At 55.9% G+C, this 12,333-nt stretch overlaps 1 protein-coding gene across 4 annotated transcripts in view; it reads left to right on the forward strand.

Moving 5' to 3' along the window:
* FRMD6 (FERM domain containing 6) overlaps nucleotides 1-12,333 on the forward strand; it is a 48,084-nt gene that overhangs the window by 20,702 nt on the left and 15,049 nt on the right. Inside the window, exons 1-6 of one of the 4 annotated variants that reach the window (XM_063159624.1) lie at nucleotides 241-293; nucleotides 2,065-2,183; nucleotides 9,628-9,812; nucleotides 10,825-10,915; nucleotides 11,045-11,178; nucleotides 11,767-11,843. In XM_063159624.1, the coding sequence (XP_063015694.1) occupies nucleotides 9,714-9,812; nucleotides 10,825-10,915; nucleotides 11,045-11,178; nucleotides 11,767-11,843 (401 nt within the window). In that variant the 5' untranslated portion in view covers nucleotides 241-293; nucleotides 2,065-2,183; nucleotides 9,628-9,713. Of the gene's footprint in view, nucleotides 1-240; nucleotides 294-2,064; nucleotides 2,184-9,627; nucleotides 9,813-10,824; nucleotides 10,916-11,044; nucleotides 11,179-11,766; nucleotides 11,844-12,333 lie in introns of those variants that run through there. The other 3 variants (XM_063159623.1, XM_063159626.1, XM_063159625.1) reach the window with 3 other exon arrangements.

Raw genomic sequence — 12,333 nt, forward strand, 5'->3', positions numbered from 1 at the left:
TTCCGTGGGCACCGTGCCCGGCTCCCCACGCCTCCTCCGGGGTCAGCACTCGTCTCTGCAGCCCGGGGCCGCCCCGTTCCCGATCCTGTCCCCGCTGTCCCGGGCCCGGCGCCGGGGCGGGAGGCGGTGCCGGTGCCGCTCGGGGCGGTGCGGGGCGGCCCGGGAAGGGGCGGGGGCGGCGGGATGGGCTGGGCTGGGCTGGGCTCGGCACGGCTCGGCTCGGCACGGCGGGGTTCGGCACGGCTCGGCTCGGCTCGGCACGGCCGGCACGCAGCGCGCTCCCGCAGCCGCAGGTAGGTGCGTGCCCCGCACCGCGCTCCCGCTCGGCTCAGCCCGGCTCGGCTCAGCCCGGTTCCGCTCCCTTCGGCTCGGCTCGGCTCGCTGTGGCTCAGCCCGGCCCGGCTCGGCTCGCCCCCGCGGGTGGGCCCGGCGCTGCCGCTTGTTGCGCTCGGGGGCGAGTTGGAGCCGGAGCGGTGCGAGCGGCCCCGGCTGCAGGAATGCGAGTCATTTCCTCCGCCCGCCCGCCCGCCCGCCCGCGGGAGCTGCGGCTCCGCCGGAACCCCCCCACGGCCCCCGACGGCCGCCACACCGCCGCGACACCGCCGCGACACCGACACGGCCGCCCCGACCCGCGCCGGGGGCGCGCTCGCCCGCGGGACCCCGCGCCCATGGGTGCCCACATCTGTGGGACCTCTCGCCTCTGGGTGCCCACATCTGCGGGACCCCTGTCCCCTGGGGCACACTCGTCCCTGGATCCTCACATCTGCGGGACCCCGCGCCCCTTGGGTGCCCACAGCTGCGGGACCCCTGGGTCACACTCGTCCCCACATCTGCAGGAGCCCCGGTCCGTGGGTACCCACATCTACGGGACCCCGTGCCCCTGAGTACCCACATCTGCGGGACCTGCGGCCCCTGGGTCACGCTCATCCCCACATCTGTGAGAGCCCTGGCCCCTGGGTCACACTCGCCCACGGGTCTCACTCACCCACAGGTCTCACTCACCCTTGGGACCCTTTTCCTTGGGTGGCACTCACCCACAGGTCCCCTCACCCACGGGACCCCTTGCTTTCACCCACAGGTCCTCTCACCTGTGGGTCACCATCACCACAGGTCCCCTCATTCCTGGTTCACAGTCACCTGTGGGTCCCCTTGTCCCTGGGTTACACTCACCCATGGGCCACTTCACCCATGGGACCCCTTGCTCATGGGTGACACTCACCCCCAGGTCCCCTCACCCATGGGTCCCCTCATTCCTGGTTCACAGGTGCCCATGGGTCCCTTTGTCCCTGGGTCACAGGTGCCCATGGGTCCCCTCTCACCCCTGGGTCTCACCCACAGGCCCCCTTATCTCCGGGCCACACTCACCCAACTGTCCCCTCACCCCTGGGTCACGCATCCCCAGTGGGTCCCCTCACCTGTGGGTGCTCTGTGCCTGTGCCAGCTCTTTTCTGTGGCTCGTGGTGACCCACAGGTGCCCTCAGCCGTGGTCCCCACCATCTCTTGGTCCCCTTGCCTGTGATCCTCTCATCCATGGATCCTCCTGTCGCTGGGTCACAGCCACCTGTGGGACCCCATTGCCCCCGGGCTCCCCTCACCCTTGGCTGCCCCCCACCCCATGGAGGTGCTTAGGGTGACAGCTGCTCCCTGCTGGTGTCCCTGATGGCCCTCTCTGCGTTTCCCACCAGGAATGCCATCCCTGACGCGTTCTGGATCAATCCATGCAGCTCCTAAGCCAGGCTTTATCTGACCCGGTGCCCTGGTGGCAGCGGGGAAATTGGGCTGAGCTTTCCCAGCGCCATCCTTGGTGTTCCTGTGTGCTTTGACTGGCCCGTGGGAGTGAGGCACATCCCGACCCTGCCGTGCCCCTGGCCCCCTGCCACCTTTCTGCCCTCTCCCATTCCTGATCCTCCTCTTCCTGCTCGTGGCCAGTGCCTTTCTGGCCAGCAGGATGTTTTCCCCTCCGAGCCCAACTCTGCTTTTCCAGAGCTGCTCCCCGCGTGGCACCGATGGAGCTGTGCTGCTCTGCCTAATTCTGGGCTGGTTTGTGTTGGTGTTTTTCCACAGGGCTCGCTCTCCCTCTTGGAATCTTGGATAGAGCTGGGATTAATTCGAGCTCTCTTGCCTGAAAGAGATGTTCCGTTTAAAATTCCCAATCCCGAAGGCATATTGGAGTTTGGTTCTAGGTACTGGATTTTTACTATCGGTTTTTAAAGGGGTTTCTTTTCTTTTTTTTTTTTTAAACTGGGTTTATTCAGGCTCTTTAAACCCCGAGTCTGTAAGCAATTATTCCATTACATGAAAGTCAGGACGCTGAGAAAGATTAATTCAGACCAGATGTAAAAATAAATGGGAATTTGAAATTAAGATGATGTCAGTTCCCTCCTGCTAAAAAAAAAACCCGGCAGCCTTTGGACTCCAGATGGAGTATACAAACCATGGCGCTGGTTAAAATATCTGCCTGCTCCTTAATTGAGTTTTATCCTGCTTTTTTTCCCCACCTTGACTGAAAAGTGGGCTTGGGATGTTTTTCCCAAAAAGCTTTCCCCGATGGTGGCCGGGGCAGGGAAGTTGGTGGAGGCTGTGGCGTGGCTGAGGAGCTTTCCCAGCTGGAAAACTGGAGAGCGGCGCTGCTGAGGGAAGACAAATCTCCCTCTGCCCGCCCCAGGATTAAAAAAATCAGGAACTTGGTTTGGCTTTGTTTCGCTGGATTTGGAGCTGGAGGCGAGGACGCCACAGAGGGCAGCGGGAGCTCCTGATAGTCCAGGCATGGATTTGAATTTTTGGGCATAAAATGGAGCTGGTTTTTGGGTTCTTGTGTGTCTGCAGAGCACTTCGCATCACATTTTTTCCCCCTCTGTGTGCAGCAAGCACTGCACATTCCCCGCAGTGGGAATGGGTTTGGGCAGCCAATGTAGAGGAGCCTGTGAGCTCCTCTATTATTGGGATATTTGGGAATGGGGCTCCCCAAAAGTGCCTCCTACTGGGAAGGGAGGGTTTACCCAGGGTCACAGCATCTGGGGGGTGTGTTGTTATAGAAAATAACATAAACATTCATCATTGCATATTAACAATATTAATATTTACGTGGCATTATTAATTATTTAATATTATATTGTTAATTGCATTTAAAATATGACTTTAATTTCTAAATAGGGATCTCTGTGGTTTGGAGACTCGGGGTTGTGCTTTCTGTGGTGCAGGGGTTCGGCGTGGTGACTCTGGCCCTTGGGGCTGCTTTGTGGTCCAGGGATCCCGCAGCGAAATCCCAAGGGATTTATGGCAGCTGCTGGTGGTGTGGGCTGCAGCCTGCCCACAGAGAGGGGAGCAAAGGCAGTGCTCCACATCCATGTGCAGCCTTGGCAGTGATGCCTGTCATCCTGGGAGTGGGATCGGAGCTCTGGGAGCTTTGGGCTTGTTGGTGCTGGGAGATGGTTCCTAAAATGCCTGGGGATGCCATGGGACAGGCTCTGGAGCTGGATGGGAGAGCTGGGCTGCCCTGAGCACAACCCTCTCCAACCCAGTCTGGACATTGTTCTAATCCCAGAGGCTCAGGCAGAGTTTCCTGGAAGGAAATCTGATGGAAGGGGCTGGTTCTGGAGCAGAGGAGGGAAGAGGAAGAGCAGGCGTTGTCCCTCCCCTCCCTGGAGCCCTTGCCAGGAGAAATCCATCTCTGTGTCCATCCCTGGCGGAGGCAGGGACGCTTTATTTATATTTCAGTGCTCCAAAGTCAGGGAATGAAGAGGCCTGGGGTGACTCTGCTGTGGGCTGGATGGAAAATCAGCGCTTCCAGGCTGGATTCTGCTCCGTGCACGACAAGATAAGCAGGGCAAGCAGCTTCCTGTGTTTCCCCATGGAATGTGATATCCCATGGGGCTCATCCCCAGCAGGAGGGGACATCACCCCATTTTTAGGATGATCCGCATGGCCCAGCCATTCCTGCCCATTGCTGTTGTCCCACTGCAATAGCCAAAGGGGATGAGGATGAGGAAGAAGAGGTGGAGAGAGATGAGCTCCTGGAGGAATTTTCCTTGGAGAGGCTTTTTGGATACCCCCAGCACTCAGGGGTATCTGCTGAGGCTGGTGGGGGCTGGCCCTGGCTGCCCAGGCTGAGCTTCCAGCATCCAAATAGCTTTTGTGGTGGATGAAGTAATGGAATATTTATAACTGAGTCCTTTTTCCCAGTGAAGGTCTCTTTCATCTGCCTCTCTTCATTAGGAGGAAACTGTTGAGTTCATGAAGAATTGGAGACGATTTTAATTACGGGGCAACCGCAAGCAGGAATTAATCTGGGTTTTGGGTTCGGAGGAGCTGCATTAAGGGACGGCCCTAAAACTTGTAATAACAGCTCTGTGCATACCTGTGCCTGTGATGTGGGGTGAGACCCACTCCAGACTCTTCAAAACAAGAAATTCCTGCCCCGTGAATTCATCTTCCCGTCTCGCCCCGCGCTCTGGGCAGCCTCTGGCTGTGGATGGCCCCTGCCTACGTGTGGGTCCTGGGCTGGATCCCTTCCCTTGCCCCTGGGGAGCCTCAGGAGGGCTGGAACAAAAGCCTGGAGGTGGGTTAGAATCAGGGAATCATGGAGTTTTTTAGGTTGGAAAAGACCTCTAGGATTGTAATCAGCCGTTCCCCCAGCACTAACCCATGTCCCCAAGTGCCACATGGCTGTTAAATTCCTCCAGGCACAGCAATGTCTGATAGGGCTGCATTTTTTGGAAAAGTGGGTATTTTGATAAGGAGGGATGGATGTCTGATAGAGCTGCATTTTTTGGAAAAGTGGATATTTTGGCAAAGAGGGATGGATTTGGTTGATGGAGAAGTGGACAGGATCTGCCTGGAGGCTGGATTGAATGGGGGGCACTGGGATGTCTGGTGGGTACCACAGAGGGACAAACCTGACCCAAACCCACGAGGATGGAGACTCATCCACTTCTTCTAAATCCATTTAAATCCACGGAGAGGGAAAAACACTGCCCATCCACCCAGCCTCGCTGCACACGTACGGAATCTGGAAGCAAACCCCATCTCAGCCAGCAAGTTCAAACCATGTTCAATCCCCACCCTGGAATTACATCCAAATTTCTATTTCTGATGAGATCCTGCTCCAGCACCTCCATGTGAACCAATCCCAGGCTCTGCCTGCCCTCGGATGTGTTTGCAGGACCCCGGGATGAGCAAATCCCTCGCCGAGTCAGCAGCGCCAGCCCCAGCTGCTTTTCCCAGGTTTTTTGTGGGATGTTTTCTTTGCAGCTGAGCTTTGTGACAGGATTTATCCCATGGCATCAGCACCAGGGAGGGAGACAATATTCCAGCAGCCTGGGCCTGGAAAACACGGTGGATCAAGGAATTTTCTCAGCTCTGGAGTCACGAGGAGTTTGCAGTGCCTTCCTGTGGAGTTTTAATGCTCTTTTCCCCATAGCAGGGAAAACATGGCTGGAAGACCTGGAGCTCCTCACTCTGCTGATCCATGCCCAAGTCCTCATTCCCAGTGTTTTTTCCAGCTGACTTTGGATGGAAAACCCTTTGGAAGACTGCCTGGGGTGGAGGTTCCTGCTTGGAGGTGTGGGGTGATCTGTGTCACCCCCTCTGTTCCAGGGCAATCCAGGGGGGCTCTCCCTCTATCCAGAATATTTCCAGCTTGGAGCTGGGAATGTTGGGCTAGATCTTTAAAGGTCCTTTCCAACCCAAACCATTCCATGCTTCCACGTTTGTGCCTGCTATCAGCACTTCCTCTGGAGCAGCAGGGACTCTGTGAGGGCAGCGGCGCGGGGTCCCGGGGAATCAAAGCTCACATTGTGGCAATGAGCAGCAGATGTTGGAAAGAATTTCCCGGCGTCTGGCCAGGGCTGTTGCAGGCACAGCACCCTGGAAAGGGCTTTGTGTATCCCCTGCTGAATCCCTGCAGCTCCCAGGGCTGCCAGAGCCCCCCGGAAGCACCTGGAACTGAGGGAATCTCCATAGGGACCGTCCCTGTGTGGTGGGCTGATGGAATGCTCCCACTCAGCAGCAGGAGCTGGGATGTTTTCTATACAAACACCAAAATACAGGGTTTGGGCTCGGGTGGTTTTTTCCTCTGCCATGTCCGTGCTCTGCTGACGCCAGCTCGTGTGGTTTAATCCCTGGTGCTCTGGGATCAATCCAGGCTGCAGGAGGAGGAGGAAATGCAGGGACTGGTGTGGGGGTGAGCAGCCCCAGAATGCCAGAGAGTGACAGGACAAGAGGGAATGGTTTCAAACTGGGAGAGGGCAGGGTTAGATGGGATATTGGGAAGGAATTTTTGGCTATGAGGGAGGAGAGGCCCTGGCACAGGCTGCTCAGAGGAGCTGAGGCTGCCCCATGCTTGGAAGTTTTCCATGTTGGACTGGATTTGGAGCAACCTGGAATGGTGGAAGGTGTTCCTGCCCATGTAGGGGAGAGAATCCCAGGCATGGATTCTCCAGTAGCTCAGCAGTGGGTGCTGCCCATGGCTGGAATTTCGAGCTGAATCGGGAGGAAGCTCTGGTGCTCCCCTGGGACTTGAGGAGCCTGTGGGTGGGAGCAGGACACGGAGGGTGCTGCAGGAGCCCCGGGACACGGCTGCTTTGCTGGGAACACGGTCCCTCCCCAGCCCAGCCCTCACAAGCCACATCCCACCAGTGCCCGGGAGCTGCCCGTGCCCAGCCAGGCCAGGACGTGCCAAATTCCTTCAGCCCTGATCCGTGAGCACCGGCATCTTCAACGAGCCCTGAAACCAACCTGGCCACGGCAGGCATGGCCTCAGAGCATGGATGCCATGGAGAGGGGCCAGGCACAGCCACGGCGCAGAGCTGTGCTGCAGGGATGCACTGCATGGGTGCCATAGTGCTCCAGCTCAATGCATGGGTGCTACAATGCGTGGGTGCAACGTGTAGGTGCAATGCATGGATACCATGAGGTTTCAGCACAATTTATGGACGCCACAATGCAGTGCTGCAATGCACAGGTGCAATGCATTTGTGCCATGATGTTCCAGCTCAATGCATGGATGCCACAATGCAGTGCTGCAATGCACAGGTGCAGTGCATGGCCAGTTTGCTGCACAGATGCAATGCATGGATGCCATGACGTTCCAGTACAATTTATGGATGCCACAATGCAGTGATGCCATGTACAGATGCCATGATGCACAGCTGCAATGCACAGGTGCGCTGCATGGATGCCATGAGGTTCCAACTCAATGCGTGGATGCCACAATGCAGTGCTGCAATGCACAGATGCAATGCATTGGTGCCACGATGTTCCAACTCAATGCATGGGTGCCACAACGCATGGGTGCAATGTGTACGTGCAATGCATGGCCAGCTGCATGCCTGTGCTGCACAGATGCAACAAATGGATGCCATGAGGCGCCAACACAATTTATGGTTGCACATCTGTGCTGCACAGGTGCAGTGAATGGATGCCATGATGTTACAGCTCAATTTATGGATGCCACACTGCAGTGCTGCAATGCACAGATGCCTTGATGCATTGCTGCAATGCACAGGTGCAGTGCATTTGTGCCATGATGTTACAGCTCAATGCATGGATGCCACAACGCAGAGATGCAACGTGTAGGTGCAACACATGGCCAGGTTGCACATCTGTACTGCACAGATTCAGTGCATAGGTGCCACGATGTTCCAGCTCAATGCATGGATGCCACAATGCATGGATGCAGTGGAGGGCCAAGATCGACATAGATGCAACACAGAGAATCTGTGGTGTACCACCACGATGCATGGGTGCAACGCATGGCCAGGATGCAGGGATGCAATGCATGGGTGCAATACATGGCCACAATGCACCATCCCAAGGCACAAATGCAATGCATGGATGCAATGCACATTTGCAATCCAGAATCCACGATGCAGGGACACAGCCTCTCTGCTGCAGTCCCAGCGTGCCCTGGCCATGGGAAAGCATCACCTCCAGATTTCCCAACTTCTGCAAAACCCCAGGAACCACCAACCAAAAGTCACTTCAGGGCACTTTTCCCCCTGTGCTGCTGCAGGAATTCCAGACTTTCGGAAGCCAAAGGCGCATCCATTTAGACCAAAGCAAATATTTGGTGACAAGGGAGACACTCTGCTGTCTGCCAGTGTAAATCTGGGCTAGGAAAGGGCTGAACTGGGTCAGAGTTTAAAGTCCTTCCTCATGGTGTCACGTGGGAATTCGTGTCCTCACGAATTGTGGGGTAAAAAGTGCTTTGGGAATATTCACCCTGGGAAATGAGAATTTCCTGGGGTCAGTGTTAGGATGGGTTTGTTGGCTCTGAATGTCAATTCCAGTCTGTAAATCCCTGCTGGTGCTTGGATTGTTTTAATCCACCCCAGTGAAGAGTCAGAACTGGGGGGAAGGATGTTGGAAGGGATGTGGGTATCCTCTAAGGACACCCCACAGAATTTCCGTGCCTTTCCATGGCTGGCAGGGAAACCTCCTGCTTACAGCACTGCTCCTCGCTGCCCCAACCGGGTTATTCCCAGAGAATAAACTTCTATTTATTTTAATTATGCCAGAAAAGCCTTTCCTGATGTTTTCCTGAGCCTGAGCCAGGAGCATCAAACTGCTGGCTCAGATTTTTGGGGCCGGGCCTAAAACCATGGGGATGGCTGTGGTGGTGTAGGATGTGCTCAGGGTTTTGGGGGTGTCTCAGTTTGGAAAGCCAGGGGTCTGCTAAGGAAGGCAGGAGCCTCCCCTGAAATGGAAAATGTGAACCCTCCCCACCCCTCCCAATTGTTATAAATTTTAAATTAAGGGGCTCTTAAGCAAAAAATATGGGAGCGGGAAATAACAGTTCTTTAATAGGGGATGAGATAAACAATGCAGTGAACCAAACCAACACTGACAGTCAGAACCCAACCTGACACCCTGTGGGTCAGGCTGGTGGCAGCAGTCCCATTGGAATTGTGGCTCAGCCCTCCTGCAGTGTCAGGGCTGGTTCTGTTGGAGCAGGGATCCTGGAGAAGGGTGCAGTCTTCCTCTGGAGATCCAGGGGAAGAGGGAAATCCACTGGGAAATCCAGTGGAGAAGCCGTGCTGGTGTTCCAGAATCTCCAGATTATATCCAGGCAGGAATGCTTGGCTGGTGTTCCAGAATCTCCAGATTATATCCAGGCAGGAATGCTTGGCTAGTGTTCCAGAATCTCCAGATTATATCTGGGTAGGAATGCTTGGCTGGTGTTCCAGAATCTCCAGATTATATCCAGGCAGGAATGCTTGGCTGCTGTTCCAGAATCTCCAGATTATATCCAGGCAGGAATGCTTGGCTCCTCCCTCTGGGCTCACATCTCCCAATGGGATGCTGTAGTTCTTATCAGCCATGCAGTGACATACAATTAAAAAATTGAATAAAATTCAATAAAAAATAGCCTGTTATCAGCAAATGCCCCCTCCCGAGGGAGGAGTGGTTGTGATCACTCAGAGAGAGATAAGGCAAACTACCCAATGAACAGAAGATAACTACCACACAGATGGTGATAGAACACATCTTGCCCTGCAATCTGGGGCAGGGGGACACCCCGCCATGATCCCACACCGTGTGGGACATGCTGGTGGGTGGGAGGGCTGGGGGATGCAGTTGGGGAGCTGAGGGTGCCCTGCCCAGGGCTCACCCCCCCTTTTCCCCCAGGGATGGCACCCACAGAGCCCGAGGCCGCCCCGGCCCGCCGGTGAGGTGCCCCCAGCAGCCCCCCCGAGCCCCCAGGCCAGAGCACCATGAACAAGCTGCCCTTCCACAACAACAGAGTCATGCAGGACCGGCGCAGCGTGTGCATCTTCCTCCCCAACGACGACTCCCTCAACATCATCATCAACGTAAGGAACACCCCTCCCCTGCCTGACACCTCCCTCACCCCCAGGGTTGTGTTTGCACACCCTGGGTTTCCTTTGGAGCCTGCCTGGCCTTGCCCTGCTGGGGAAATGCACGTGGATTATTCCCCTGGGGGTTGCAGTGGTGTTTTAGGCTCTCCTGAGTCTCCCTGGTGGATGTGATGCTGGGTTTGGGGAGGGTGACCTGCTGCTTGGCATCCCACAGCATGCCACCAGCACCATCACTCCACCAATCCCTTCTGGATGGCTCTCCAGCCTTCTCTAGCCCAGGGAATAAACAGGAGGGGCTTTGGCTCTGGTTGGGATGGAGCATTGAATGTGAAATTCCCAAATTCCCCCACCTTTTTTTTTTTTTTGTTTTGTTTTTTTTTGTTTTTTTTTTTTTTTTTTTTTTTTTGTTAATTCACCCCCACCCAATGTTGCATTTGAGTCGTGAAAATGTTGAAATTCCTGTCAGGACTTTAAGGGAGCTTATGAAAAAAGATGGAAAGAGGTGGATAATGATATCCACCTCTAATCTAAAACCATTCCCCTTATCCTTATAGGGGATAAGGGGAATGGTTTTAAACTTAAAGAGGGAAGATTTAGATCACATAATAGGAATAAATCCTTGCCTAGGAGGGTGAGGAGGCCCTGGCACAGGTTTCCCAGAGAAGCTGTGGCTGCCCCTGGATCTCTTGAAGTGTCCAAAGCCAGGTTGGATGGGATTGGAGCAGCCTGGGATGGTGGAAGGTGACTGTGGGGTAGAATTAGACTGTGAATGTTCTGATTTCTGCCTCCAGAACATCTCCCCAGTGCTGGGTTCCTCCTCCACCCACTGCTCTGGAGCTGCCCCGTGGTGCTCTGAGCATCCCAGCCCTGGCAGAGCTCTGGTCCAGGCTTTGGGGCCACAGCTGAGCCCACAGCCCACCCTGTCACCCCCATCCTGCTCAGGGTCCTGCTGAGGGCTTTGGTGGGCACAGATGCATCCAGGCCTCATTTAAGGGGTTTTTAACAGGTGAAGATTTTGTGCCAAGAGTTACTGGTGCAGGTGTGTGACCTCCTGAGGCTGAAGGATTGTCACCTCTTTGGGCTCAGCGTCATCCAGAGTAAGTCAGGGTGAAAAATCAACACTTTTGGTGATGAGGAGCTCACAATTCCTCATCCCCCTCACCAGTGGGTCATGGTGGGAGGCAGGGGACACGTGGGGATGCTGATGCCACCTCTGTCCCTCGCAGACAATGAGCATGTGTACATGGACCTGGCCCAGAAGCTCTACAAGTACTGCCCCAAGGAGTGGAAGAAGGAGGCCAGCAAGGTCAGCGGTGAGGTCTTGCATGGAGAGCTGAGGCCACCTCTGTCCCCATCACAGGTCACTCCCAGCACCTGGGAACGCTGCCAAGGGGTGGGGGGCACGTGGTCACTGTGGGGCTGGGGGTGGGTGTGCAAAACCACAGCCCTGGGGTTGGCACTCTGAGTGCCACCATGTGTCCCCGCTGGGGATGTGTCCTCCATGCTCCATCCCTGGGGCTCTGGGGGTTTTTTCCTTTGATTTTTCTTTTCCTCCCTTATCCTTCAGCAGAATTTTTGATGTCCCTTCTTCCAAATTCTAAAATCAATTTAGGTTTTTTTTTTCTCCCCAAAGCACCTTTTCATTCTTTCAGTGCTCCAGGCTTGAGCGCTGGTGGATGATGGTCTGGGAGAGGGAGAGCAGCAAGGAGATGTTGCAGAGCTCCCGGGCTTGTCACACCCAGCCTTTTTAAATCCAAATCCCCTTCATTTCCTGCATTTTATGTGGAAAAATGGGCACCAAACTCAAAACTGAGGAACAAAACCACCATCAGTGCCATGGCGGGGCATGGGGTGGCTGTGACAGCCATGACCCCAGAGAGCTGAGGAGAGGCCCTGGGGTGCGATGCTGGGACCCCCAGGGCATTCCTGAAAACTTCCTCCATTCCAGGGCATCGACCAGTTTGGCCCCCCCATGATCATCCACTTCCGAGTGCAGTACTACGTGGAGAACGGGCGGCTCATCAGGTACGGAGTGCCCGGGCACCTCTGGGGGTGCTGGGCAATTTCTGGGGTGGCTGGGCACGTCCTGGGGTGGCTGGGCACGTCCTGGGGTGGCTGTGCCCATCCTGGGGTGTCTGGGCACGTCCTGGCATGGCTGGGATCCTCCTGGGATGGTTGGGATCTTCCAGGGCTGGCTGTGCCCCTCCTAGGGTAGCTGGGCACTTCCAGGGGTGTTTGTGCCCTTCTGGGGTGTTTGTGCCCCTCCTGGGATGGCCGTGCCCCTCCTGGGGTGGCTGTGCCCTTCCTGGGATGGTTGGGCATCTCCTGGCATGGTAGGACACCTCCAGGGCTGGCTGTGCCCATCCTGGGGTGGCTGTGCCCCTCCTGGCACGGCTGGGATCCTCCTGGCACAGCTATGCCCATCCTGGGGTGTCTGTGCCCCTCCTGGGGTGTCTGTGCCCCTCCTAGGGTGGCTGGGCACTTCCTGGGGTGGCTGTGCCCCTCTTAGGGTGTC

Source organism: Melospiza melodia, chromosome 6, assembly GCF_035770615.1.
Source record: "Melospiza melodia melodia isolate bMelMel2 chromosome 6, bMelMel2.pri, whole genome shotgun sequence".
Taxonomy (NCBI): domain Eukaryota; kingdom Metazoa; phylum Chordata; class Aves; order Passeriformes; family Passerellidae; genus Melospiza; species Melospiza melodia.